The following is a 27,860-nucleotide window of genomic DNA, read 5'->3' on the forward strand; positions in this document are numbered from 1 at the left end:
AGCTGAAAACCAACACCCGTCCGAAATGGTGAAATCATAACCGACCATTGACGAGCGATATTTTGGGGCGAGCGGTCGGTGACGCGGTGTAAAAACTGCAGATTTTCACGCTCACCAGCTGAAACGAAAAGCGTCGAGTGCTCGAAAGGCGAGCATGCGCTCTAAACTTGAACTGATAGGTAACGTAATAAGTGAAACGGACGCCGCCGATCATCTTTGACAAGTTTGGACGTGTGCGAACCAAGCCGAGTTTTATCAGTTTAAATGTAAAATCGTCAAAAATTTCCAGTTGCGCCTCGTGTTTCAAAAATTGACCCTTTCGCCTCGGCACGCCATAAAGCTGAATGCGGAACGTGAAAGGTTATTAAACGTTCTTCCCCAACGGTCCCAAGAAACCACATTTCGAAGATGAACAAGAAGGATCTTTAACCATTGCCGTTGGCCGTTGCTTCGTTGACCGCATTGAAATTTTTGTCGTGGACAAAGGGCATATTTGAATCTCAGCGAAGTCTCACACATCAGTCGTCAGTGCCGGGTGCAGGATTTTAAAAACAAAAATCACCGAAAGCACTCCAATCGACGTCGTCGCATCCGGCCATAGAATAATCCTCCACCGCGTGGCAGTAGTTGAACGCTTCCGCCGTAAAGGAGATTTGAGGGGCGATGGTCTGCATGGCAGTTTGACCGGTCCAACCCCAACCGTGGCCCCAGTCCAGCAGTGCCACTCCTAAATATAAACGGTTTGTTAGAAATTTTCAAAAAAGTTCGTGCATTTTTTAGGAATTTTTTGAATACTTCGTGTTCCCTCTGAAGTAGGTGTGATGACGAATATGAAATAAACTCTGCTTCGGGGGTGATTTAACTGGTTGCAATTGATTGTTACAGATGGGCCGGGAACGGGGCCATGCGTAGATGGACAAATGGGAGAAGCAGTCGAGCTCGATGTCAGGGGGGGCGCATTATTAACTCTCGAAGTAGCGTTGTCTCTTTGACACGTTCGATTCTTCCTTTTTTTCATGACCTTTTTCTCATGACAATTCCCATAGGGTATCGTTGATGCGGTCTCATAAATGTCCTCAGCTTCAACCGGTGCCGACTACACAAAGTTCCCGAAAAGGAAAAGTCACATTTACTTATGTCTGGCGAGCGCGGGGGCCAATCGTGGGATACTTCAAAATATTGCCTTGAAAGCTCCTTGCCGCCCCAGGAAACGCCCCAAAACAAATGATGTTTGTAGTTTGAGGTTTTTCATTGATAAAATAAAGCACTTTTTGTTGTTCACACTTGATTCGACCAGTCGGGACAGTCCCGATTGAAATTGTGCAATTTTTGTAAATTAAAAGGCGATGGTTGTCCGGTCTAACTTGAATTCGTGATTTATTAATTTGGTACTAAAACGAATTCTCAATGATGAGTACGACCTCCTCTTGCTGCCAAAGAGGCTCGGCATGGCGATGGCACAGATCCAACCGAGCTATCAAAGACGTCTTGGAGACTTCCATGCTATTCTTCAATTAGGGCGTTTCAAAGATCTGCAATAGTTCCAGGTGGTAAATTTCTGCTCGCGGCGCCCCTTCCCGAAGTATCCCAAACATGGTCAATAGGACTTCCATGTGGAGAAACTCTCTCAATATTGATTTCCTCCAACCAGTTGTTGGCGATGTGGATGAGCATCGTCGTCCGTAAACATGAATGGATGACCTCCAGCATACGGCATTATAGTAGGTTGAAGGATTTCACTGAGATACCTGGCGGTGTTTAAGGGACCATTATCGATGAAATGGAGATCTGCATGCCCGCCAAGACTAATACCAGCCATGGTGCCGCCACCTTCAAAGTGAGATTTTTCTTTGACAAACTGATGCTTGTTTCGTGTTGTGCGTTCACGCCAGATCAGATCACGCCGATTATCAGTGAACTCTTCACCGAAGAGTACCCGGCCCCAGTCATTACCGGTCCAATTTCGTCGGAGCTCCGCCCACGTCCTTCTTGTTCTTTTGCGCTCCAGGGTCAGTGGAATACACACCACTGGTTTTCGAGCACTAAATCCGACATCGTGAAGTCCATTTCTTACGGTTTGAGTGGACGCGAAGCCTTCCGCTACCACGGGCAAATTCGCCTCTTAGAAGCGTCGCATATTGACATTGCGATTCCTTCTCTGCGAGCAATCGGGGAAATCGGTCTTCCCGGGGGGTTGTGGTTGATGGCCATTTCCCGTTTCAAGAAATCGATTCCACTATCTTGAGCGTACACTTCGGCCGACATTAAACACATGGACAACGTGCGTCTGTGTTCGCCCAGCTTCGAGCAGCCCTATGACTCGCCCTCCATCGAATCACGTCGCTCGTCCATTGGAGGAATAATTGAATAAAAAAATTGCTCAACCCTCATCCCTTTGTACAGAAATGCGACCGATACCTAATGCGCTTTTACGCTCTTTGCAAGCACTCAAGTTAAAATCTGTAAAATCGACAGGACCTGCGGTGTGCATGATTTTCCTGTTTGGTCCTGCACAACGACTGCCATCCTACAGGGAATAGGCGAATAAAATTGAACAAGATTGAATAAGAACAATTATGTTCGCGAATAGGGCAATGCGCCCTAACTGCGTTGAGCAGTGTACGTTACGAAAAAGGACAATATGGAACTTCGATGGTTTTGGAAAACGAATGGAAGTCAAATGTTACTTAAATTATTACTTACTATTGAAGTTTAGCTAGGAAAAGGGCACTGACGTAGCGGGCGCGCTTACGCCCCCGCAGGAAATGGTTTCACCCTCACTAAACCGTTTTCTTAGTGACTCTTCTACCGTTTTTACCTGCCAAATCGCACGTCTATCTACCGTTTCTCAGTGCAACCCTATCGTCCCTAATCCCACGGTACCGCAATTTTCAAAAATGGGACAACACCAGAAATGAACCCTTAACTAACGGAAAAACGCCTCACTAACCTGCTACTACGGTGTGATCGTTGCCGTACGGGTCACGTTTTTTCCCGCACATGTTCCTGCGACCATCCATGGAATTGCTGCTCCTGTGACTGCCGAAAACGGCGTCGGTTGTGTCTTTAGGGGGCGAGGAGCAATTTTCATTCGGTATTATCGTTGCACATCCGTTCGAAATTTGTTTCGCTATATGAATAAAGAAACGAGTGATTATCCACATCTCATAACATTCTGAAGTAAACAACGTGGCACGCGTAAACGTAAACAAATGACGTGTTGATTCTACACGCGCTCCAGAGCCGCACTCCCGAGCTGTCATATACGGGGTGTCCGTTTTTGCAGCGGGACAACGAGGATAAATGATGCGGCGTCGGGCACGTTGAACAGCTCGTTATCGGCGCCGGGTGTAGAATTATGACTGATGGGAAAAAATCGGGTGAACGGCACGTTGGTCGGCACGATGGTTTGGAATGAAGATGTACAGTCGACCAACGTGAAACTCGTATATATGAATTATTTTCGTGAATTTTCCTGTATGTTAAAGAATTCAAGCTGAACAATTCGCTTTTTAATCTTCACATTGAATGGACTTGGCAGATAAACAAGAATTCCGAAAATGTCGTATTTTTGGTTAAAGATTTTGAAAAAATCAATTCTTGATGGCGACGCGAGACTCACACATCCAAGATGTTGAGCTGTAAATGCGTATTCAAACGAGTTTGGTGTAAAAATTTGAGTGTTTCCTATGCACCATTACCCTCGTTTATCGAAATTTAATTGCTGCCTGCAATGGGCCGGCGGAGCAGTCGAACCACCGTCGCCGAAAGAAACCTCACCGTCCGCCATTATGGAGGCGGAAAGACTTGCCGTCAAAGAGGCAAAATGGTCGACGGGAGTCGTAAAACTGCACAGAGCATCATAGATCGTTAAATTAATGAAAAAATGCATTGAAAACCGAGTGCGAAATAGCCCTAGAAAAGTTCGTAACGATTATGATGAAAAGGGGATTTTGAGAAAGGTTGCAGGAAATTCAGAAATTTCCGCTCCGAAATTGGCACAAATCGCAGAAAAATATGCAAACAAGGGCGTTAATCCACAAACCATTCGAAACTTATTATACAGGCGTAATCTGAATAGTGGAGTGACCCGAAGGAAATCATGGATCAGTAACACTGGCAAAGTCGAACGCTTACGATTCGCCGGTGAATGCCAAGAAAAGGACCTTAACTTCGGGAAATACGCAATTTTTGCAGGTGGGAGTAAATTCGACATTTTCGCCTCAGACGGACGACAACCAATTTGGAGAAAACCCAATGACACGTTAAAAGAAAAAAAAAATTTAGGGAAGGAGGTTCCGTTGCCGTCTGGGGGTGCGCGTCGGCAACAGGTCCTGGGGTGCTTCATTTCACTGAAGGTACCGTGGGTCAAAACCATGTATTTGGACATTTCAAAGCTAAATTTAAGTGCGCAGAAGCCGGCAATTGAAAGGTCATTTAATCATTATTACCAGAACGATGACCCGAAGTATAAGACACTTAAAGTTTGACACCGGCTACTTTATAATTGTCTTAAAGTAATAGAAACGCCTCCTCGGAGTCCAGATCTAAACATAATTGAAAATTTATGGAGCCAGTTAAGAATTGCGGCACGAAAACGTGAAATTTCTAATAGAGGACAATTAAAAGCTGTTTTAAGGGGGAGAATGGGCAAAGATACCGACAGAATATTGTGAGAAACTGGTAAAATCCATGCCCGAGTGTCTAAAGGACGTAATTAAGTGCAAAGGACTTTGAAGTATTAAATTAAAATTGAGCATGATTTAGAGTTACAATTTGAGCTTTGTGTACGAATTTCGTTTTGAGGTGAAAAATGCATTTTCGTTTTGCATTGAGCGCGCGCGCGGAATTTCCGAATAATTTCTTTTTATTTTATTGAATATACAATTTCGTCTTGGTCACGTGTTCGTTGTCAGCTTCTGCTCGCTTTGTCACTTATTCCATATGAACTTAGTGCGCGAGTTTCACTTTGACCGACTGCACGTTGACATCTCTCCGAAGTGACTTGCGCACTTTGACGCGAAGCGTAATGGATTCCCACCATATGTCATTTGTCTTCACTCCAAAATGCTATTTTGTCGATCGCTTCACGCTCATTTCGGGACTGTAAGTGACGTCAAGCGCCACGTGATTAATCGTCGCAGTCGGACGGACAAGGCCAAATTCAAAAATGGAAAAATTCAAATGTGTAAAAATGCAAAAATTCAAAAATTTAAAAATTCAAAAATTTAAAAATTCAAAAATTCAAAAATTTAAAAATTCAAAAATTTAAAAATTCAAAAATTTAAAAATTCAAAAATTTAAAAATTCAAAAATTTAAAAATTCAAAAATTTAAAAATTCAAAAATTTAAAAATTCAAAAATTCAAAAATGCGAAAATGTAAAAATGCAAAAATGCAAAAATGCAAAAATGTAAAAATGTAAAGATTCAAAAATGTCAAAATTCAAAACGGTCCCCATAGGAAAAACAAACCTGATGAGCGCTCGCAGAGAATCGAAACGTCGGGGTTCAAACACGCAGTCGACGCGTCGCATTCGAGGAAAAGTTAGTAGAAAGTCGTCGGAACTTTTCAGTTTATGAGACAGTACATTTTCGAACTCCAAATTGCACAAGTCGCCCCAATTCAATCGACCTCGCACCCCTTGCGGTTTACTGAGCTCCCCATGGTCGAGCTCCAGAAACGGATACCTTCTACATTTTAGGGAAACGCATTAGGGGGGCGCTTATTGCGGGTCGCCCTTAATCATCGCAGCGAAAATGTTTGAATTGTCGTCGGCGGCAAATTCATCAACAGTGCCAGTTTCGGAATTTAACAGCAATAAAATTTGCCATGTAAACGTCTGATTCATAGTGGAATTAATCGAACGTCATAGTTGCACTCGTCACAGGTGAAATTGGTGAGCGCAGGCAGTTGCGTGCGCATTAATCGGATGAATATCACAGTCCCGATCACCAATTTCACCTTTTCCAACACTTTTTTATGTATCATTTTTTTGTCCTTTTTTAGTTAATTTTCATCTAATTATGCCCCCCCCCCCTCTCGGTTTTACCTACCGTGGCCATTCATCATCGTTTTCGGTCCGATGGCCAAGCGAGTTTCCTCCAGGTGTAGATTAGGCGGCGGCGGCAACTGCAATCATCCATAAAGCAAAACAGTGTTAGAATTTAGTTTTTTTTTTATCATCCGGTTGAACCCCACTCCCCCTCTTTCTCTCTCCACCCTCCCCCTCTCTACCTCTCTCCGCCCTCCCCCCTCACCCCCTTCCCCCTCGATTGCCACATCGGAACATGGACGACCGATTAAAATATGGAGAGGCTCGCTCACTCAAAGTCGTCAGGAGTTTACTCAATGGAAAATAAGGAGATTCACGTTCCAATGAAATTAATAAAGGGTCCTGTTGGGTTGTGGGTGTTTCGCGTCGTACGGATCTACGTCAATTCATTGCGCAATTCTCGTGGAAATTGAAACGGAATTGCCATGTTCTGTTGGCGAGTTGTTAATGGAACACAAACTTATTGATGGAGATGTGCAGTCTCACCAATCCTCCCTTTATTGCCATTTTTGCACATGCACATTTAAAATTTAAGCGTAATGAAAATTGATAAATGCCTGTCCCCGAAGTTAAAGATATACAGAGCATTATTAAATTTGTGAATATGTGAGAACACATATCTAGTTATTTATTTCCTTTTGCTCCCGCTTTCGGAAACGCCTTTAAAGCAATTTAATAAAAAGTAGAATTTCATTACCTCCCCTTGGCCGCTTTTATTTTTATTTCACTTACGGACTGACGTCCTCCATTATATCCCACTTCACGGTTATCTTTATGAGAAGGTATTTCTCTTTCGATTTCCGAAAATGTGGATGTACTGCGTGGCGTAGAACAGAGGACGCCCCGTAGAAATGCTTCAATTTAAATAATTTTTGTTAAATTTAAAAATTATTAAATTCGGACGTTCCGCCTTTAAGGGGGTCGGTGGTTCGCGTCCCGTGGCAATTTGCCTCTAATTACCATGATCTACGTCAAATGGGCAGCTTGTTGTACACGAGCGTCGGGTTGGGGTCGAAATAACTTGAATGGAAAATCGAAATAAGGAATAAAAATGGCTCGCGCCCTAATGATCCAAACGATTATAAAACGTCCTTGTTAAGGGGTCTCTTTGCCAGGAATAATAACACTTGTCTCTATCTAATTATTCGAGTATACAGAGCTTCTGAGTGTATTACTGTGCCAAAAACACACTTGGCTTCAAGTGTTGAAGTGGATTTGCAAGACATTTCACAGACGTATTACTTATTTAATCGTTAGATTTAACTGTTCCATCTCAATTATCTCTCGCTTTGTTTGTTTTATGGCAGATACCTCCCTTCTAGTTGGGTTCTTGTGATATCTTATAAAATCACATCTTTTACCAACGAAGAATATGTTCACATTTTAACTATTCTTGACATTTTTTACCGTTGTTGACATTGTTTACTGTTGTTGACATTGTTTACTGTTGTTGACATTGTTTACTGCTGTTGACATTTTTTACTGTTGTTGACATTGTTCACTGTTGCGGAAGAGCTGATAAAAAAACCAACGCTGCTGAGCATTCGCATCGAGACCGATTTCCTAATCGTCGAATTCATGATGCGAAAGTATTCGGCGGGACCTTTCCTCGCATTAGAGGAAGAGCTGATTCGGTACACAATCGTTTTGACCATTTGGCTAATCGTAATGGACCTCGAGAGGAGGAAGACATTCTTCTTTCCGTCCAGGAGGAGCCTACAACCGGTATCAGGAAGGTAGCTGCAGCTCAGAACACCTCCACTCGGAAAATTTGGTCGGTATTAAGAACCGGGAAGAAACGCGCTTTCCATTACACTGCGGTGGAGGGTCTGGAACCTGGAGATCCGGATAGACGAGTGACTTTTAGTCGTTTTTTGGTACACTCGGTTCTAGAAGACGGAACGTGTTTGAGACGTATTCTTTGGACGGACGAGGCTAAATTTACGAGAGAAGGCACTGTGGACTTTCATGACTTACACAATTGGCCCGATAGAAACCACAATCCGCATGTCCAGAGATCTACTTCTTTCCAATGTAAGTTTAATGTTAAAGCGTGGGGAGGGGTTGCTGGTGGCCATTTCGTAAGAGTGCCAGAAGACTTAAACAAGGGCCATAGGTTTCCTACAAAATGATCTACCCGTCTTATTGGGAGAGGTGTCCCTGAGTGTACGACGAGATTTGATCTTTCAACAAGACTGATGTCCCGCTCATCGCCATCGAAGAGCGGCTCACTGCTCAAATGAAACGTTTGCTGGTGGGCGGATTGGCAGGAACGGTCCCATTTTATGGCCTCCCGTATCTCCCGATTCGACCCCCTTCGATTTCTTCGTGCGGGGATGCGTGAACCGACTAGTGCGTCAAACGGAAATTCAGAATCGAGGTCACCTCATTAGTGGAATCCTCCAAGGAGGTGAGACGCTTAAAAATGAAACGCGAGTTGGTATCACAACGCCTCACATTAGAATTGGAGCTCGCGGACGCGTTCAATAAAACGGTATGCAATTTGGACACAAATATTATTAACTTGTAGATTCGTTGGTGATCATCATCTTGTGATTAACCATGACTCTTTCAAATACAGCGATTAATTTAACGATACTCTATTGGTATTCTATTCTGGTGGTATATCTCGGGAACGGTAACGCCTTGCATACGACCAAGTTCGGTTAAATCGATTCGGAACGACCTATTTTACAATCCTGCCCAGTTTCCTGTCACCAAACGCCCCGTAGAAGCAATAGGGTACGTCTTCGGATATCGCAAAAAAAGCTGAAAGCATCAGGACAAAAAGCTTGAACCTCCTGTTCGTAAATGAAAAGTCGAGGGAAAAACAATAGCAATTTACTTTGCTAATTGAATAGTCTTGTAGCTCTGTACAGTGAATGCTTAAGGTCGGAATTAACGATACCGATGAATAATGAGTTGACACGGTTTATTCGACTCTTATCGAATGCCAGCTGATGCGCGATGCTCTAGTTAGAGCTGACGTTAATTTGTTCTTGGTCAAAAAAATCGGATCCGAAACGTAATTAGTTTAACCGAGTCTCTGTCGAATGCTTTTGTGGAGGTTTCACGGAACAACGATGGACAATGGAAATTTTACGGTCCGACTAGCTAGTAAAGTTCGCACTTATTGAAAATCGTGAAAATATCCCTTTTCGCCCGCGCGTAAATGACGGACGATGAGCGAGCGCAATCAAAGTTGACACGTGAACGAGGTCATAAGTACAATCAACGTGAAATTTTCATCGAAACTTCTAACCTCACTGTGTCGAACATGCACGCAAAGACTTGCGAGTTCGAATGACAAATACAAATGCACAGATGCAGGGCGGGCGAATTCAAGGTTAGGAAGTAAATTGCCTGTCATTCGACGACATGTTAAAGACTGACCTGTCACTATTTGACGTTTGCCCAGCATAAACTTGGGAAATTTCAACCATGGAACGCCACCCTCTTGAACGACGCTTTTTAATAATTAAAATTTATTATCAGAACGGTGAAAATCTCACCGAATCTCTTCGTAAAATTCGTTCGTCTCTTCCTCGGGATCGGGCTCATCCTGAGACTGCTGGACGCAATCTATACTCTCTGCGACGTCAGAGCACAACTTGTCCCTACTTCTTTCAAAATGAGCATGGCAGGGCCGTGCCGTCATTAGTGTGCGTTACCGAACCGTGATCGATGACTTTCAGTGGCCCCAGTTAGGCGATGCTGACGCAAACGACTCATGGTTCCCAACAGGACGGAGCCGCAGGCCGGACGACACGGCAAACGACCGCATCATTGCGACCGAACTGCGACGGTCGCGTTACTTCTTCGTTTCGACGACGTCGATCGGCCCCCGAGATCGTGTGATCTGAGGCTTTTGGACTTATTTCCCTCGGGGGTTATATCATGGATCGTGTTTACGCGAACGCGCCCAGAAACGATTGATGATTTGAAAAATGAAATTCATCGCTGTATTACCGAGATAAGTGTGCCTTTATTGGAAAAAGTGCTCCAAAATTTCATCAAAAGGGCTGACACCCGCAAATGCGCTAGAGGAGGCCATTTGTCTGATATTATATTCCATAAATAACTCCCATGTTTCTGCTTTGCATTGGTATCAATAAAACTGAATTCGCAATATATAAAAAAAATAAAAAAATAATAAAAAAAATAAAAAATAAATAAAAAAAGTTTTTTAGGGCAATTTAGTTCCCAACTTCGCATTTGCCGACCTTTATTTATGTACCAATGGTACCTAAATTCCTGTGTGAAAACGTTACTTGGTAGATTGGGCGGGATAAATCGTCACTTTTGTTCGTACCTACCGTGTTACTTATCGCTGTCATCCAATCGCTGAAAATAAAGAAACATAAATGTAGCACAACTAATTACATGTTACGCTATACAGGGTGTTTCCCAGACATGGAACTTTAAAGGAGCGCACTTGGGGTCGTATTAAGAACGGACGTTCCGACAAATACGGGGTGTTCCTTAACGCCACGATAATGCTTCAGAGAGCGATTCATAGGGTTATTTGGTAAAGGTTCGTGTGAACTCACAGCGATGTCCATATACAGCGAGTCGAATCAATATCGGGACACCAATTAATAAGATGGAAGCGCATCTGTAAATTGGGACGAATAATTTCGTTTAAGCTGTTCCTCACAGACTTCAGCAGAACACTTTTACAAACGCGTTAATAAGCAAAAAATACACGAAACGAGGAGCAAACTGCGACTGCGCAAAAAGGAAGAAACATCTCAATTATCCAATGCGGAATTGTCATTGGGACGACACGCACGCCGTCCTGAAAGGGACACAACAGAAATATTGTTAATTTTTAGTACGAAGACCTTTGGCACTGGCGACGGCAGCCAGTCTTCAGGACATGGACGAAATCAATTTTCGGCAATATTCTACAGGTACTTTATACCGTTTTTCCTGTAACCGTAGTTTCAGCTCAGTTTTACTAAATATTGAGTGCTCACGTACTCTTTGGGCGAGATACTCCCATGAATTTTTTATAGGGTTGAAGCCGGGGGATTGTGAAGGAGTTTCCATTACCTTAAAACAGTTGTACAATAACCATTCCACGGTTTTGCGAGCTTTACCCTCAGGGTCGTCATCTTGGCAATATTGAAATGCGTTGCGGATGCCGAATTTTTCGCCAGTTGCGTGCAAATTTTCCCGTAAGATATCCACACAGGGTGTTCGCAAAGTCGAGTCATCTGTTTGAACAGCTGGCAGGACTCGTGGAGGGAAGTCGGCTTACCAAAAGTTGCTTTCGTAAAAGTTGAGCTGGGAATGTTGCAGGCCCACCGAACTGCAAATCGCGGCAATAGCCGAGAAAGCTTCCTTCGACTAGTAGCACGTTCCCCAGCCAAAAAGTACCTTCGGTCGTGGCCTGAAGGGCAACGTGGCATGGCCGCAGATGGTATTCTTAAAACAAGTGTCGCAGTGCATGGGCGCAGCTTTAGGGATGAAATGCAAATAACTAACAACAACCAAAAAAAAAACTATAAATTAAACTCTCTAACGCCCAAAATTCTACGCAATCCTGAAAGCCTACTTGTCCGAGCGAGGATTCTACGTACAGGTCGGTGACGGCCACTCTCGCTCTCGTGAAACACACGCCGGAGCCCCCCAAGGGTCTGCCCTGGGGCCGTTCCTTTATTCCCTGTTCGCTGCAGATGCAGTCCGGAGCGGCAACGGAATGTTGCCGACCTTTGCGGACGATATGGCGTTCCTTGCCTGCGACGCACACCCCCAGACTGCAGCCGTCAAAACCCAGGAATATCTACGTCACCTGGAGGAGCGGCTGAGCAGATGGAAAGTTGGGGTGAACCTAGATGAGGCGACACATGTAACGTTCACTCTGAGGAGAGGATCCTGACAAAATGGTGAACGTCTTCAACCAGCCAATCCCGCAGGCTGATTGCGTGAAATATCCGGGAATGCATCTAGGCCGAAGGCTGACGTGGAATAAACACACTCAAGAGAGCTCATCTGATCGGTGTTGTGGGGAATCCGGGCTGGCTGTCGGGTTACCGCTCACGACTAGGACTACACAGCGAAGTCCTAATTTATAAATGCGCGGTCAAGACAGTTTGGACCCATGGCATCCAGGTTTGCGAGCAACTCGGACATTGAGATTCTGCAGCGATTTCAGGCAAAGACTCCGCGTATGCTAACGGGTGCCCCTAGGCACGCGAACGACGCTACCCTACACACATATATATATATATATATATATATATATATATACAGGGTGGTCATTTAGTGCGATCTCGGAAAATTACGGCTAAATAGTTTAATATTTCGAATTTATTTTTTTGCGTTATATAGAACTCGATTATGGGTACATTCTAAAATTGTTTTCGTTTTATACAGGGTGTTCTAAATAAGTGAAAAATATCAAAGTTATGTTTTTTTTTTTAAATAGGACACCCCATATATTAATATCGTTTTAGATTTCTTGAGAAAAATAAATGTAAGTTTCATTAAGGTTTACTTGTCCTAAATCTTAAGGATTTCGAGTTTTTTTTTTAATAATGCAATTTTATAAACTTTGTTTTGAAGGAAGTTTAAACTGGAGCAAATCGAAATTCATACCAAACCTTAGATGTGAGACGTATTTCACGCCAGAATTATTAAAATTGAAATATCTCATACAGTGCGTCCAAAAAATAACATGAAAATTGCATTCTTTTTGAAAGGAAATAACTTGCTCAATTTAAATAGAACACCCCACATTTTATGGCTCGAAATAAGAGATAAACATATGACTAATCAAAAATCGCTACACCTTCCTATACCCAAATGATCAGGTTTTCTTCGAAAAATAAGATTTAAGAGAAGGTAGCAAAATTAATAATTTGATTGACCCTGTATATACGTTTTGAAACGGAACGTACATAAAATCTGAAGGGGAATTCGAAAATAAAATTAAAAAATAGGCGATTCCGCTTAAAAAAAAAAAATATGCTGGTCGTAACTTTTTTTTGGGTCACCCTGTACACGTAAATTTACCGTTAAAAAAACCGCAAGAAAAAATAAAAATCGACGGGTTTCTCCTGAAAACAAATTCCCCGATTTTTCATTGAATTTGTGCCGCTTAATTGCCGCTCGCTGTAGATAGCGACGTGCATTCGCGGTCCCTAGTGCGGACACCCAAGAGCCGGTGCCCCGTGCCGAAAGGCACCCCCGAGCCGTTCCGCGTCCCCCGTGTTTGGTTGTTATATTTTCACGTTGGACCTCCGTATTGGGTTTTCCCTCCATATTTTCGCTTCACCGTCGGCCCCTAAAAACGTTATATTTCGACTCGTCAGAGAAAATAACATGTTTCCACCAAATTTTCTCCATGATAAGGTATTTTTCGGTGAAATCCAGCCGATTCTTTCGATTCGCCTTGCTGCTTGTAAGGGATTTATTTTTAGCCGTTCGAGAACCTCTATTTTTTTTTTTTTTTTTTATTATTAAATTCGGGATGGTTTGAGCGAAGACTCCATTTCCTGTTCCATTCAGTGGTGCAGTCCCTAGTTTTGGGGCCCTTATTTTGGGATTTTTTTCTACGTCATCGATAGTAAGTTTCTTGTCATGCGCCGACACCGTTTCGGGTCGGCCCTTCTGCTTTATTTTTAACCCAATCCCGCCTCCCTTCTTGAAACGTTGCAAAACGTCCGAAACAGCGGTTTTCGAGATATTAAAACAACCTCCATATTTCACGGCGCGATTTTCCCTTTGCACTGTGGTAAATAATTAATTGGACGCTCCGTATCAGAAGTGTTTTGGCCTCTTCGGGGGCATATTGTTGGAATTGCACATACAACATGAAATAACGTCCATACCCGCAAAATTGTATTTTTTTATATATTTTTTTTATTTATGAAAAAACCGTTATTTATATTAAACGTACTCGAACTTGTTTATTTCCTTTTTATGATGTTTACGCGGCGACGTGCGCGTTTTTCCAATATTAATTTTCCATTGAAAAGTTGAGATATTTTTCCAATTTCGCCGAATCGCAGTTTGTTTTTTATTTCATACATTTTTGCGTGCTAAAATGTTTGCGAAGGACAACGTCAATAAAATTAATCGTCCCGAATTCGAGAAGCGTCATCATTCCGTCAATTGCTGTCCCGATATTAATTTGGCTCGCTCCGAATAAGGACGCCCTGTGTGTGCGGGAGAGGGGGGGGGGGTAAAGCTGCTTTAAAACAAAAACGACGAACATGTTTGCGCGATCAGGTGCTTTTATGAGAAAACACGTTTGCTTTGAACCAGCATAAATTTTCTTATGCCGACCCCGAAGACCTGAGCAACAGATGAACGAAACTCTCTTTGGACAAATTGGCAGGATCGTTTTCAAAGAGATCGTTCGCCGAGCAGTTCGTGCCGCTGCAGTGCGCGAAATACCCGAACAGAACACGAAATGGGTAGAAGAAACCTCAAGGTCTACGAAAATTGACTTTGTTTTCGGTGGGGAAGAGTCCGGTTTGCCCTAAAACCGCTGACCATTTAGACCGTCCCAAAACCACGGCAGCAAATGCATTTAAGCATTTTAATATCCGTAAAACTTTAACAAATCCGATAAGACAACGGAGGAAAACATAAACAACGGCGCCATTTGATAAACACTTAATCGAAAAAAGGTCCAGAATTGACTACAACGAGACCTCTTCGGCCGAGAAACACCCAGAGCTCCAACACGAACGGCACCAACGCTCTTCAACGAGGAAGGTTTGTTTGGGAGGCTTTCCGTGACGTCGAAAAATAACAGAACTGCACAGTGTGGGAATCGGCAAAACTCCATGTTGGACGATCAAGTTCTCAATGGAAACATGGGTTATGGTCACACGAGAGAAAAATTAACAGATTCCTGATAACCCGAAGGACACTACAATGACCATCAAGCGTGGTGGCGGCAACATGAACCTGCGAGAGTGTATGTCCAGACACGGAGTCGGACGCATTACCAAGACTGACGGTACCTTGAGTTCGCAAACATCGGGACGTTCTTGAGAATACTTTTCTACCATATGCAAAGAAAATAGCCTTCCTGTTGTCTGGCAGTTTCAGCACGACAATGGCCTGAAACGTGCGGCATAAATTGTAAAACGGTGGTAGAAAATCAAGTTGGTTTTGTCCAGTGGCCTGCGCGCAGGCCCGACTTGAACCCAATCGAGAAATTATAGCGGGACGTAAAACCGGCAGTAAGGGATGAAAATATAAGAAGTATTACTCAACTTCACAAAGAAATTCGGCGGATTTGGCGTGCCATACCTGGGAAGCGATGCCAGAAGTTAATTGGCCCGTCGCCGCATCGGCGTCACGAAGTCATCCGGGACGGGACATACCCAACTAAATATTGGTTTCAGCTTAGTGGTAGTAACAACACGATTATTAGCAGGTTTAGGGCTAAAATTTCATTTAAATAGAATCGTTCCCACTTTTTGTCCACAGGAGTTTCGGTCATTTGTCACGTCGACCTAAACCCTCATTGGAGGCGTTAAATATGTTAATAAAAATAAATATTATTTAATATAAAATTAATATGATGGAGAAGTTCTTTTTCCCGACTTTAAATTAGATTTTTACGGTTTAAAGAGTGTTCCTATTGATGCGGCCACCACTGTGTGTCCTTAACGGGTCAAATGTTCAGCTGCAAGGGGTTGAAATTTTTCCTCTCGGGTCGGTATTTTTTCACGTCTCAGAAAGCGCTTTGGACGTTGCTTTTAATTTCGATGTGTGTTAATGGGACACATAATCCCGTATTTAATACCAATAAAAATTGTAATTATATCGCTCCACCAGTGGCGCGCCTGCACCCATGTCCCCCGATGTGACTTACGTAACACGATTTATTCGCTAGAATATATTTCTTTATTAGCTTGGTCAATTTTACCTGAACGAGGCCCCTTACGCTTTTCTTCGTCAGACGAGCCGCTCCTGATTAAAAGATTAAAATTAATATTGCTTCGTTCGGCGGCATTAACGAACCGTCATTTTTGAACGCATAACTCTAACCACCCCGGGAGTAAATTCTTGTTAACATAACGTTGTTTTTCGCAGTGTTTCTTCGATTTGCTGCGGTTTATTGAGTTCATTCGATAATTTCTCTGCACGTATTCGAATAAATCGGTGAAGATGGTGAACTAGACGAATGCGGACCGGCAATGCATTACGGGTGTGGTCTCGTAGATGGTAATGCACCAAAGGCCAAACGCATTTATCAAGGGAAATGTTCTAACCATGCCTTGCCAGATAGCCGAGTCTTTTCGAATTTAAAACGCCGTCTCGGTGAAACTGGTAGTTTCCGTAAAAGCCATTAGGAAGGAGATCTCCATCTACCAAAGCACTCCAAATTGAAGAATCGGTCCTGCGGGAAATCGATCAGCGTTCTGAGACGTGCACCGGGAAAATAGCTAGAACTTTAAATATTTGTCATTGAATTGTTTAACGAACTTCTGTCAGTTTTTTTTTTATTATACTTTTACCGTATTCTAATGGTGTAAGCATAAGAGATTTTCCTCGGGGTGAGCTCCGCTGTCAGTGGCACCGTCAGAACGCTATATGAAACCCGTAGTTTGCATTACAGATTATGTCCACGGATTCAGCCAATTCGTGAAGAAACGCCAGTCGAAAATATCTTTAAAAAAAACCTAGATGAAAGCCACTTCCAAGTAGCCATTTTGGATTAATGCATCGGTAAGTATGTATCATTGATAATCGACTTATAGGCCCATATTTCGTGTCGGGACACCTCGATGGACAGCCCCATCTGCATTTCCTCCAGCAGAACCACCTTCGTTGCCTGAAGATGTACCAATAGGGTTAAAAAGTCAAATGTGGTACGCGTATGTTCGTTTCAGGTTCATTCTTCGCACGCAGTTCATTCCGATCGTTAGAGAGGTCACGGTGGATCGCAACAACGGTCAGCAAGATCAATAGGTCGCATCTCTTCTTGCGGGGTCATGTCAAAACCCCGGCATTGGTAGCGCCCCTTAACACCTTACAAGATTTAAGGGAGCGAGTAATTAGCCCCCTACGAAACAGTTCGGGACACCCCGGGAGTGCTTGAACGAGTGCGCAATTCCATGCGCAGACGGGCCGAAGTACGTCTATTAAATGGTGGTGGGCAGTGCCAACGATATTTATAAACCATTAATTTATTGAAGAAAGAAATTTAAATTAATCTTTAAAATAAAGAGATTAATCAGGACGATTTTTATTGTTTTAGTCAAGAATGGATTGTCCAACGAGAGCAGCGTAAAAGACCTTTTTCACGTAGAATTGGTCGGTCTAATTAGAAAAAATATTTCCGTCAGTGGCGTGCCACTTTCTTCGCAAATAATATCAGATGGCATGTATGCAAGGGCGCCATTGGTTGAACCATAGAATTGCTTTTTTTTTTAATTAAAATACGAGGTTTTACGTCCTACAAATACACGCCAACGTTGAAAACGATATTTGAAGTATTCGCTAAAAAATTTTGAAGTAACGATTCGAAAAGAGAACTTTCAACATCCTGTACCTGAAAATTTGGACAGCTGCCGACATACGTGTATGTTCACATTACCTCTTCTTCCTACGACCTGAGAAATCACACGCTGAAGCATTACTACCTTAAGGAACACCCAGTATATGATAAAAAGTGCTTAAGCCATTTTAATTAAAATTTTAATCGCTTAATAACAATGCCTCGATGCGTCTTTTAGACGCACAAGAATTTGTCCACAAAGTTTAATGGCATGTCTGTACAGGGAGGTAGGGCTGACGGAAGTTTACACAAAAATACAAACATTCGGTAGATTTTTGCAATTTTCATGGTAATTTCAAATAAAAATGAATATTTTACCAATCAAATTTACCTGCGCTACAGGTTTTTCTTTAATAATAAAACAACTTTTTGGTAAACTTCGACACTCCGGATTTCGAAAATGAAGCAATCCCCGAACATATGGTTAAAGGAACTCTGTTTCCTTATTCCGACCCTAAGAATTTACCCTTAAAGTCAACCAGTACGTTTAGGGTAAACGCCCTATACATACTCGTACATACATGTACTGGGTTGAGGCAAAAGCTCTCGCCATTTTTTGGAATCAAAAGAGTTTATACTATAGATATATTGCATGTGGATCTGCAGGTACCACAGGTACCAGTACCAAAATTTTCATTAGAAATTTGATCCTGAAAGAGATTTGGTAGATTGAAGAAAAACATTATAAGCGAGCTTACGTGGTAAACCGAGAAATACCCACTTAATTTCAGCCGAAGTCTGTCCCATTAACCAATACACGTCCGGCTTCTTTGTACAGCCCACCGCCAGTAACTGTCCTACGTGACACGCCCTGGGAAATTTAGGTTTCCTGGGTACTTTCCTGGTCCACTCAGCTACTGCCAGCAATTCCGGCGCATCGCTGATCCGGACGTAACCTCTCAGCCTACATAACGTTTTGTCGGTGTACCAGGCCAACGTAGAATCTTCGTAGAGAACCACCCATTCTTCGCACCAACCAGTACAGAAGAATCCTCCTAAAAAAAAAAAATATTATATATATATATATATAAATATATCTCCCTTCAGCTTTCATGACACAGTATGCCGGTGCAAGAATTTAAAGGAGGACTACGGGGTTATGTAACAAGATAAATGTGTTAAGCCCTAACGGGTGAAGCGTCACTTTTGTGATATGGCGGCCCAACGGTGCCCCATCATGCATAACACTGAGGGGGTGCGAGATGAGGGGGAGGGAAGGAGGGGGTGGTGGGGTAAAGTTTGGTTGCGCATCAATATTTAACAGCGGCTTATCAAAATTGCTGCATTGGTCAATGCGGTCCTCACTTGTGGCCAGATAGATCCTCGATTTTGAGTTCATAATTTTTTTTTCCCTAAAAAGGTGTCTAAAACCGTCAGCCGATGCAACTTCGGTGGAAAAAAATCCGTAAGTTATTGGGGAATCCCATAATTAATGGGTGTAATCCGAGGTGCCCTGAATTAAAATCAATTATTCAAATATTTATTAAACGCACTTCGACGATTCGGGCAATCGAACGATAGTGATTCGAACACTGAATAATGATTATTAAAATAAATTTTAACTGTCCGGAGAGGTATTCGAATAATGTAAATGTTGAAATTCCAAGCGAATAATTGAATAATTATCCGCGATCGGAGAATTGGGAAATAAATTCAAAAAGGTGTTTTGTCCGGAGACGATACGCCCGTGGACAGACAGGAAATAACCTAACTATTTTTGCGTGTGTTCAAGTACTCAGGATGTCCCGAAATGGCATGTCAACACACGAGGATTCAACTCAATTTGCGTTAAAACTTACACGGTTTTAGAGCTGCTCGCTCCTTCAAGGGCTGCATGCGATTTTTCTCTTTTTATACAGTGGCGGACAAAAGTATTGACACAGCACATATGTATTTTTTTAAGCAGACCTTTATATCTTATAAATAAAAAAGGTATGTCTCATACCCATAACGTTACACGTCACGCGTCCTTTAACCTTATTTCTGATGCAAAGTAAAATTTAAGACGCTAATGTGGAAAATATTTTATTGCAAACACAGGGGTGACTCGTGCTTTCAGGGGGACAGAGGTACTGGACCGGCGAAATAAAAAAATGGTACCAAAACAGAATTAATATTTTTGTTGATAGATCTTTCCTTTTTGGCACCTCCTGAAGTCGTCTCCGCACAGAGTAGACTCATTTCCGAGTATATTCTTCGCTTATCGAATTCCCTTCTTGAAGGAGAATATCTTTAAGTTGGTTTTTATTCGAAAAATTGCGCTTTCTAATGCGCTTTCCTCAGTGGTTCCATCAATCGGGCTCGTGTCCGAGGAGTGAAGGAATGTGGCTAATTGATGGAGAACCCGGTTGACTATCCGTTATTCGTGCCTTGAATCGTTATCCTGTTGGACGCAATAACTGCATTCAGCTTTTCAGTGCTCTGTCTTGAATTGTCCCGTAAAATGTTTAAATAAACCATTTTATCCATTAGTTCGTCGATGAACGCCAAATTTCCAACACCTCCCGCGGCAACACAACTCCCAAACCAACACACTGCCTCCCCCATGCTTAACGGTTTGCCTCAAGTTTTTGGCATCAAGCTCAGAGCTTCGTTTTCTCCACTCTAAAGATTTTCCATCTGGATGAAAAATGTTGTATTTGCTTTCTGAAAAAATTACTTTTTCCCCGAACTTGTTTGATTGATTTACATATCGATTTGCAGAGTGCAACCGCTCCTTCTGATGGATTTGGCTCATGCACTGTTCTCTTCTAGCAGGTCTAGCTCTGTAACCGGCCCCATTCAACGCTCTTCGAACAGTTTTCGCAGTAACGTCTTTAACTTCATGAAGCTTTGACGTAAACGTAATTTCCGAAGGTGATGTGTGAGGATTTACCTTAATCTGTTTAATCATTTTTCTCTCTTCTCTGGCTGACGAATTTGGTGGCATATTTTGAAACCACTGCAGTTTTTAAATCGTTTGATAACACTACGGACCGTAAAACGACTTTTTTCCACTACATTTGCTATTTCGGAATAGGATTTTTCGTGTCGATATAAATTAAAAATTATTTTTCGCCCGGACTCTGTGGTATCTCCACGTTACGACCCATTTTACTACTAACGACAATCTACAATGCAGACTGATATTCAAACGAATCCCTTGTATTTGATATTTAGTGACATAAATACAAACGATGCTTTGCAATCGTTTTTTTTTCAACCCAGTCGAAGGGTTAGAAATACTTGGCGGGGAGTAACAAGAGTGCCAACACTTTTGCCCCCCTAAAATCACGAGTCGCTCCTGCGTTTGCGATAAAATATTTTCCACATTAGCGTCTCAAATTCTACTCTGCATCGGATATAAAGTTAAAGGTTGACAGCATAATGTAGCATCGTCCGTATGGCACACATCCTTTTTATTTATGAGACTTAAGGCTCTATTTCAAAAAACGCATGCTGGGCCGACACTTTTGCCCACCACTGTATGCGTAACACCGAAAAAATAAGGTGGCCTAAATTTGAGTTTCTTCTCTCTATCTCAAACCGTTCTGACGTGGCCGGAGTACTTCGCAGATAGTAATGAGACTCTCCGTAATGGCTTACAGATACCCCAACAATTTCCTTGGTCATTCATTATTCCTACTTCGGACAGATGCCTCCCTGGGGGCGAAGCCCAGAAAATAAACTTCTTATCTTCTATCGATTTTGTGGTAGGTCACTACATACATAACAGTCAGCGTTACATTCTGGAACTCAGAATCATTACTCTTATTTAATATACTTGTTATCATCATCGCATTTCCACTGCTTTTATTCTACACTGTGATGACTTCTTGTCTTTTGCCGGCGTGTCCCTGTTTACTTCATTTTTTTCTAGTTCGTTCTGAGATTCCTTTTGCTGCACGGGGTGTTTTGTAAACACGTGGAAAAAATTCAACAGATATTCCCTTCGTTATTCATGCGTATCTCGCGTTACTTGCGAAATTAACCATTAGCGCCCGGTGATCCAGTGCAGTGTGATCGATTTGTTTTGGGATCGGTCTGTAAAAAGTTTATTAATTGCGCGATTTAGTCCGGATTTTTTTCAATTATAGAGCTTGATAAACTGCACATTTTCAGCGAGTATGGCCTGGTTGATATGAAATTCACGACCTACTAGGACAGTTTCCAGGAGAAAAATTTTAATAAGTCATATTGGCGATTTTTTTAGAAAAAGTCCGTGCACGCCACTGCGCTGACCACCCCTCGAAACGGGCTTGCGCAAAATTTTGATGAAAACTATTGAGTACTAACGATTTTGTAGGAGAATTGAAAGTGCCCACTGGGTGATCACCTATTTCCAAAAATTTATGGTTTATAACAACTTAGTTATGGTCTCGGGCTTATGCAGAGCAAATAAAACAAATTAAAATGAAAATTACGTCACAATAAACGATGAAATTTTTGTAACTACTACCGAGCCACCATTTTGTCCAATGCGCTTGTCGTTCCTTTTGCGCATGTTCAAAATTACATTTCGTATTTGCTGTGGAGCAATTTTCGCACAAGTGCGGATTATTCTAACTTGCAGTTCTCGTAAATTTCGTGGTCTTGACTTATACGCTTTTTCCTTAGGTAAACCGCGAAGAAAGAAAATTTAACGGGGTCAAGTCGGGGTTCCCGGTGGCCACTCACAAAAAGGACTGTTCCACCCTATTCAACAGTTTTTCGATATTTTCATTTGGCCAATTTATCACCAAACGAGCATTATGAATGGGGCCACCCATAGTGAACAGTCCACGACGTCCGTTTTGCCTCGTTTTAAGCAAATTTTTGGAAGCCAATCCAGTTTCGTGGAAAATATTATTCATGCCTTGCGCAGTACTGAGACTTACCGGTCTGTCTTGATGTCTGATGTCGAATTCTGCATTCGGCCGCAGCTCCCGCTGCCGAGCGCACGTTGTCGCGAACAGCACGAACAACTTCTGTTTTTCCTCTCACACTTAAATTTTCCGCAATTATCACGATTAATAATTCAATTTGTATCAAGAACGAAGAAGTTCTGACATCGATGTTGACGTTTGTTGCGTTTGTTCGACAGCTAAACGCTTCGCTTGTTCTCCACGGCCCACTGTGAATTTTTGGAAATAATCACATACTGAGGGTGCAGCTTTAACTCTCCCACAAGATCGTTATTGCTCAAAATTTTTCGATGAAATTTTGCACAGGCCCGTTTTGAGGGGTGGCCGATCCAGCGGCGCGCACGGATTTTTTCTAAAAAGATCGCCAATGTGGTTTATTGAAATTTCGCTCCCAGGAACTGTCGCAGTAGGCCTCGGACTTCATGTCAACCGGGCCATTTTCGGCGAAAACGCGCAGTTCATCGAGCTCCATAACTCAAAAAAATCCGGGCTAAATCGCACAATCAACAAACCTTTTACGGTCTGACCCAAAACGAATGGGTCACGCTGTATATACAGGGCGCTCCTTGACGATGTGCGGACATTTTAAGGTATGGTTCAACGTGAAAAAGTAATGATAGTTAGCCATATAAACTACGTTCCAAGATGCTCCGTTACGAAAACACAGAGCTGCAAAGTTTTAGAAAAAAAAAAGGGAGCTTAATGGATATTTCCGAAACCGCTTGGGACGCTTCGGTGGGTCGCATGTTCAGGGAACGCTGTGTACAATTATTATTAAGTGCTAATACGAGATGAGACTAAAATTAAGCAAATTTTTCAGTTCATAATTTAGCCGGAACGTTCCTCGAGGTGGGTATTAAGTGCAATATTGCCTCGAAGATGGGCGGTATATAGAAAATCGCGTTAGGCAGCTTTGAAGTGTGCCGACTTTGTCTCATCCTCGTCTTTCCGAAAATGAGTTTGTGCCGAAGTGGTAAACATCTTTGTAATACGTTACCTTTGTACATTTTTTTCCCATTGAAGTCTATCTTTATTCCACATTTAATTAGCAACGCTCCGCGGGGAGGGGGGGGAAAGGGTGGGAGCGGTGAGGGGGAGGGGGGGGGAGAGTTCCTAACAAAAGTTCAAGGTTTATTAGTTCTTGAAATAGGCGGAGGCACGTGAAAATCTCGAGCGAATCGGGGCAGAATTCAATTTTATTGTTCATTGCAGATGATTTCAGAAAGTTTTGCAAACATTTGTTTTCGATCGAGTTGAATCGCAGAATTTATTACTTTCTCGGTTCGTTGGGCACATTGACGACATGTCAGAACTTCACAATTTCAGCTCAAATAAATTAAATTTGCTTGCCCCGCGACGTGAGACACGCATGGAAGTTTGGGCATTCGGACCATGTCGAACGCGTCGCTGTTCGAATCGCGTCATTAGGAGGTAAAATTATCATAATCGCTGAGGTTCGTCCGTTTGCGTGGACGTCCGGCCCTTCGCGCGTTTTGAGGCAGTGCACGCCGCTGGATTATATACGGTATACCGTTTGAGCATCGCACAACGGATGCGGTGTAGGTCACTGAATTTTGTATCGTTTATTCTTCGAGCATTCCGGAACAGATATTAAAATCCGCGAATTCTTCTGGAAAGTGCCGCGGCTGTGGTGAATGCGCCAGATCCGCTAGCCTCATCATGCCGTACACTGTATTATGCAACTACACGTGTTTACTTACTTCTGTAACGAAGCAGGTACCCTCCTTTCACTTGCTTACTCATTGTGGTTTCTGAAAATCAACAATTACTTCAATATTCAACTAAAACATAGTTAAAAATGGTATAAAATCTAATCCAAAGTTCCCTGTCGCGCTCCCGGTTTTATAAACATGCTGTAGTTCACTGTTTTGTCACACTGTCTGCCGCCCCGGTGATAACCGGAGTCGTTGTCTTGTTTGGGCCCCGCAATTTCTATTTACTTTTAGCATTAATTATAAGACTCAAATCAGAATCTAAACTGCCCATCGTCTAAACAGGGCCGGAGCATTTGTTTGGGCCACTTTTACAGTCTCGTAATCGGTAAAATAGAAGTAAACATCTCTACCTAGGCCCCACACACAAAATGCGTTTCGTTTCGGTTGGTTCTGATGGGAAAACGCGTAGAAGGACTCGACACCCCGAGGAGCCTCTGGGCGGTTTTCGACGAGCAGTTTATTTCAAAACGGTTAACAGAAACAATGATGGGACCTCCCGTCCCATTTGCCTTTTTAATGGCCGAATTTAAGGGGGACAGTTAACGGAGAAATTTATGGAATTACATTATTTAAAGTGGGAAACTTTAATTACGTAAATGCCCCGCATGTTTTCTCTCCGGATTGGTATCTCTATTAGAGATTGGGCGAACGAAGTGCGGGGTATAATATAAATGAACAGATTTTACAGTCGGAATTAGGTTAAGTGGGTTTAAAACTGATTCGAATTTCAAGAGGCACTTTCGAGGATTCAAAATATTCTGGATACGTCCTCTTCCACAGAAAATCGAAATAAAATCGTCCTGAAGAGTAGCAGGAATGCCAATGCCGTGACGCTTTGGAAAATGCATCCATTGGAGGTGGGGCTCCATAGTTTAGGTTAACAACCTTGATAGCGGAAAGTGCGCAGGGGCTGCCTTACCTGGGGATATAGGGCAGGAAGTTGAAAAGTATTTCTAGCAACGAATTTATTAACGCAAATACCGATTTACACGTGTGTCCGTTTCAGGAGCTCGACCATCGCAACTTCGCTGACCGCGATAGATGCGACGTCGGTTAAATTGGGGAAAAGTGCGCGATCTGAAGGTCAAAAACGTGCCTTTTCGAAAATCCCGTCGGGTTTTCGAGGGTATTTGGAAAAAAAACAACGTGAATTTTGCGAAAAAAAATCCTTTTTTCAGTTTACATAAATTAGTAATTTAAATTAAGTCATTGGAAATTGTACGCTCCGTCGTTGCAGATTTTCCTCTTCGTCGGAAAATCGTCGACTTTTTTTTCATTCAAAACGTGTTTTTCAATTCCAAATTGTGAAGCTTCGCATGGAGGGCTCGAACCTATTAAAGTTACATGGATCAGATTGACCTGCGAAAACATCAATTAGCCGACCCTCAAGGGCAGAAAATGATAATGCGTAAGGTGCGATTCGGCAAGACCGGTCCATCACATCTTTAAGAAAAACATAGCACCAATTTGATTGTTCTTTTCTTGACGTAGTAGTACTCATTCAGGTTTTTCATAATTTAGCCTGAACATTCTAAAGAGTGTAATTTCACTTCCTTCAGAGGTGCATTATTTCATGTACAGCGTGTTCCAATTTCGAGTGTTTTGACAACGAAACCACACTTCTTGACTAGATTGAAGAAATCCGATTCAGGCATCACGGGCTCGATTTTTATAGTGATCAACTCCGAAGGCCGGTCCTCGACATCACTGCAGCTCGCTGAGATATAGAATATTTGGCGATTATTGAATTTTTCGAAAATCGCCAATAACTTTCTCATTTGTTAAAACGTTGAAATCGCCCAAAAATTATGGCACTTTTTTGAGAGGAACCCGACGGAGCGCCCACATTTTTCGTGCCATTCACCGCATCCCTAAAAACTACAACTTCGCTTTATCGAATATAAATCATCGGTCGCGATGGCCCAACAAAATACACAATTTCAAACCCCTTTCGACGATATACAGGGTGTCGATTAACCACATCTATTTATTTCAAGTGGGGATGAACCTTTAGTTGATTTTGTCACAAGAAGCTCCTACGAATGCAGGTCCGGACCGGCTTCGTTTAAGGATTAGGGGGCGTTAAAAAATTTCATTTTTAATTGTTTTTTTTTTCTTAACCGTTTTCGGACGGTGATGCAACGATCGGACAAAATTTGGCATGGAGACGCTTTTTATGGCGGAAAATTCAAATATTGCCTTAATTTTTTGATTGCCGGTAAACGACGTCACGCACGGAGGTCAGCCATATACTGATTGGCCCTAGCTTTTTTGCACTCCTCACTGTATATCACTTTGGCATCAAGAGACTAATTGCACCATTACTTCCATTGAAATAGGTACTCCTGGAAAATGTCTGAAGAAATAACCGTTTCCGAGATAAGCGGGTTTGCAACCAGCACGACTTGAGCAGAATTAATTTAATAATTACTATTCAAATGATCAGAATTAGTGTAATGTTAAAATAGATGTTAAAAATGGCCACCCAGGACTTCTACATATTTTTTATATATTATTTACCACGCATTTGCAATTTTCTCTGATTACTGCATTTCTGTCCGAAAATATTCAAAAAAAATAAAAATTAAATTTCGACATCCTCTAGAGCTTAATCGAAGACGTTACGGACCTGGATTCATAGGAACTTTTTGCGACAAAATCAATTAAAGATTCATCCCTTGAAATAAGTTCATGTCCCCCCTGTATAATTGACGCTGGCGCCGGTCAACTTCTTATCAATTTTTTTACTTATCACAGAAACTCCACAAATTTAATATAACGCATATCATACACCTACAAATTATGCCGCTAGCGGTAATGAACTCAAAATTTCACGAAGTTTTTGAGCTAAAAACAATTTTAGGCACAATTTTGGTTATGTCCTAGAGGTTTTGCTGGAATTAACGGGTTAACCTGAGTTGCCGTTAGGGCGTTTAGGGGCGATCAGTTTGATAATATTGCGCTTAATCATAACAGCACCTTCGGAGATTTAAATACTCGCACATCATATATCTGAAAATTGTATAATTTTCCAAAAATGAACTAAAATGGCACTCGGCTTTTGAGTCAAAAAAATAATTGCATGTACGATCTGGATTGCGTCCTGACCGTCTGTTAGAATTGGTGAGTTCGGATTGCGGTTAGGCCCTTCAGCACCAATAAATTATCGTTTTGTCACATTACGACAACAACGCCGGTGATTCGACAAAACGCCCGCGATACCCCTGAAAATTGCATCACTTTTTGATAATAAAGATCAAAATTGCACTCATTTTTCAAGTTAAAAAATAATTTTAGATACGATTTGGGTTATGGCCTAACTGCTCTACGAAAATTAACAGGTGAGCGCCGGTTATGGTTCGGGCGATCATTGCCGAACTTAAACCTGCGAAAACTTGTCACTGTCTTACCATGTTTATTTGAGCGATGATTTTTACTATCCTGTGGAGGAGAAGGGGGAGGGCCGCGTGACATGCACAATGCGAACATATCGAGCACCGGACCAGCACTGAGAGGAGCGATTGAATCGTGAATCGGAGGGTGGCGGTGGTGGTGTGACGCCCCAAAACAAGTTGCGCGAGTCAACGATTTGGCCGTTGGGGTAGATCCCCGATTACACGAATTTCAATGAAATTGCAGAATGTCATTAATGTCAAA

General features: G+C 42.3%; 1 protein-coding gene across 1 annotated transcript; it reads right to left on the reverse strand.

Annotated features, from left to right (window-relative positions):
- On the reverse strand, positions 1–27,692 carry LOC136339663 (uncharacterized). Its single transcript, XM_066283088.1, has 7 exons — positions 27,614–27,692; positions 24,189–24,239; positions 18,306–18,579; positions 10,371–10,398; positions 6,056–6,131; positions 2,951–3,130; positions 1–727 (listed from the first exon to the last, which is right to left on the reverse strand). Exons 1-7 carry the CDS (start codon positions 27,690–27,692, stop codon positions 546–548), a joined length of 870 nt encoding a protein of 289 aa, XP_066139185.1. The 3' UTR covers positions 1–545.
- Between the last annotated feature and the right edge of the window lie 168 nt (positions 27,693–27,860).

The sequence above is a fragment of the Euwallacea fornicatus genome, chromosome 1 (assembly GCF_040115645.1).
Source record: "Euwallacea fornicatus isolate EFF26 chromosome 1, ASM4011564v1, whole genome shotgun sequence".
NCBI classification, from domain to species: Eukaryota; Metazoa; Arthropoda; class Insecta; order Coleoptera; family Curculionidae; genus Euwallacea; species Euwallacea fornicatus.

What these genes read in the sequence shown, in the direction of transcription:
- LOC136339663 (XM_066283088.1), bottom strand. Translation starts at nt 27,692, where the DNA reads ATGTTCGCATTGTGCATGTCACGCGGCCCTCCCCCTTCTCCTCCACAG. An exon ending in GTACCTGCTTCGTTACAGAA is followed by an intron (nt 18,580 to 24,188) that starts GTAAGTAAACAC and finishes TTTTTTTTTTAG; the next exon opens with GAGGATTCTTCTGTACTGGT. An exon ending in CAGACTTCGGCTGAAATTAA is followed by an intron (nt 10,399 to 18,305) that starts GTGGGTATTTCT and finishes CTTTATTTTCAG; the next exon opens with CGATTGGATGACAGCGATAA.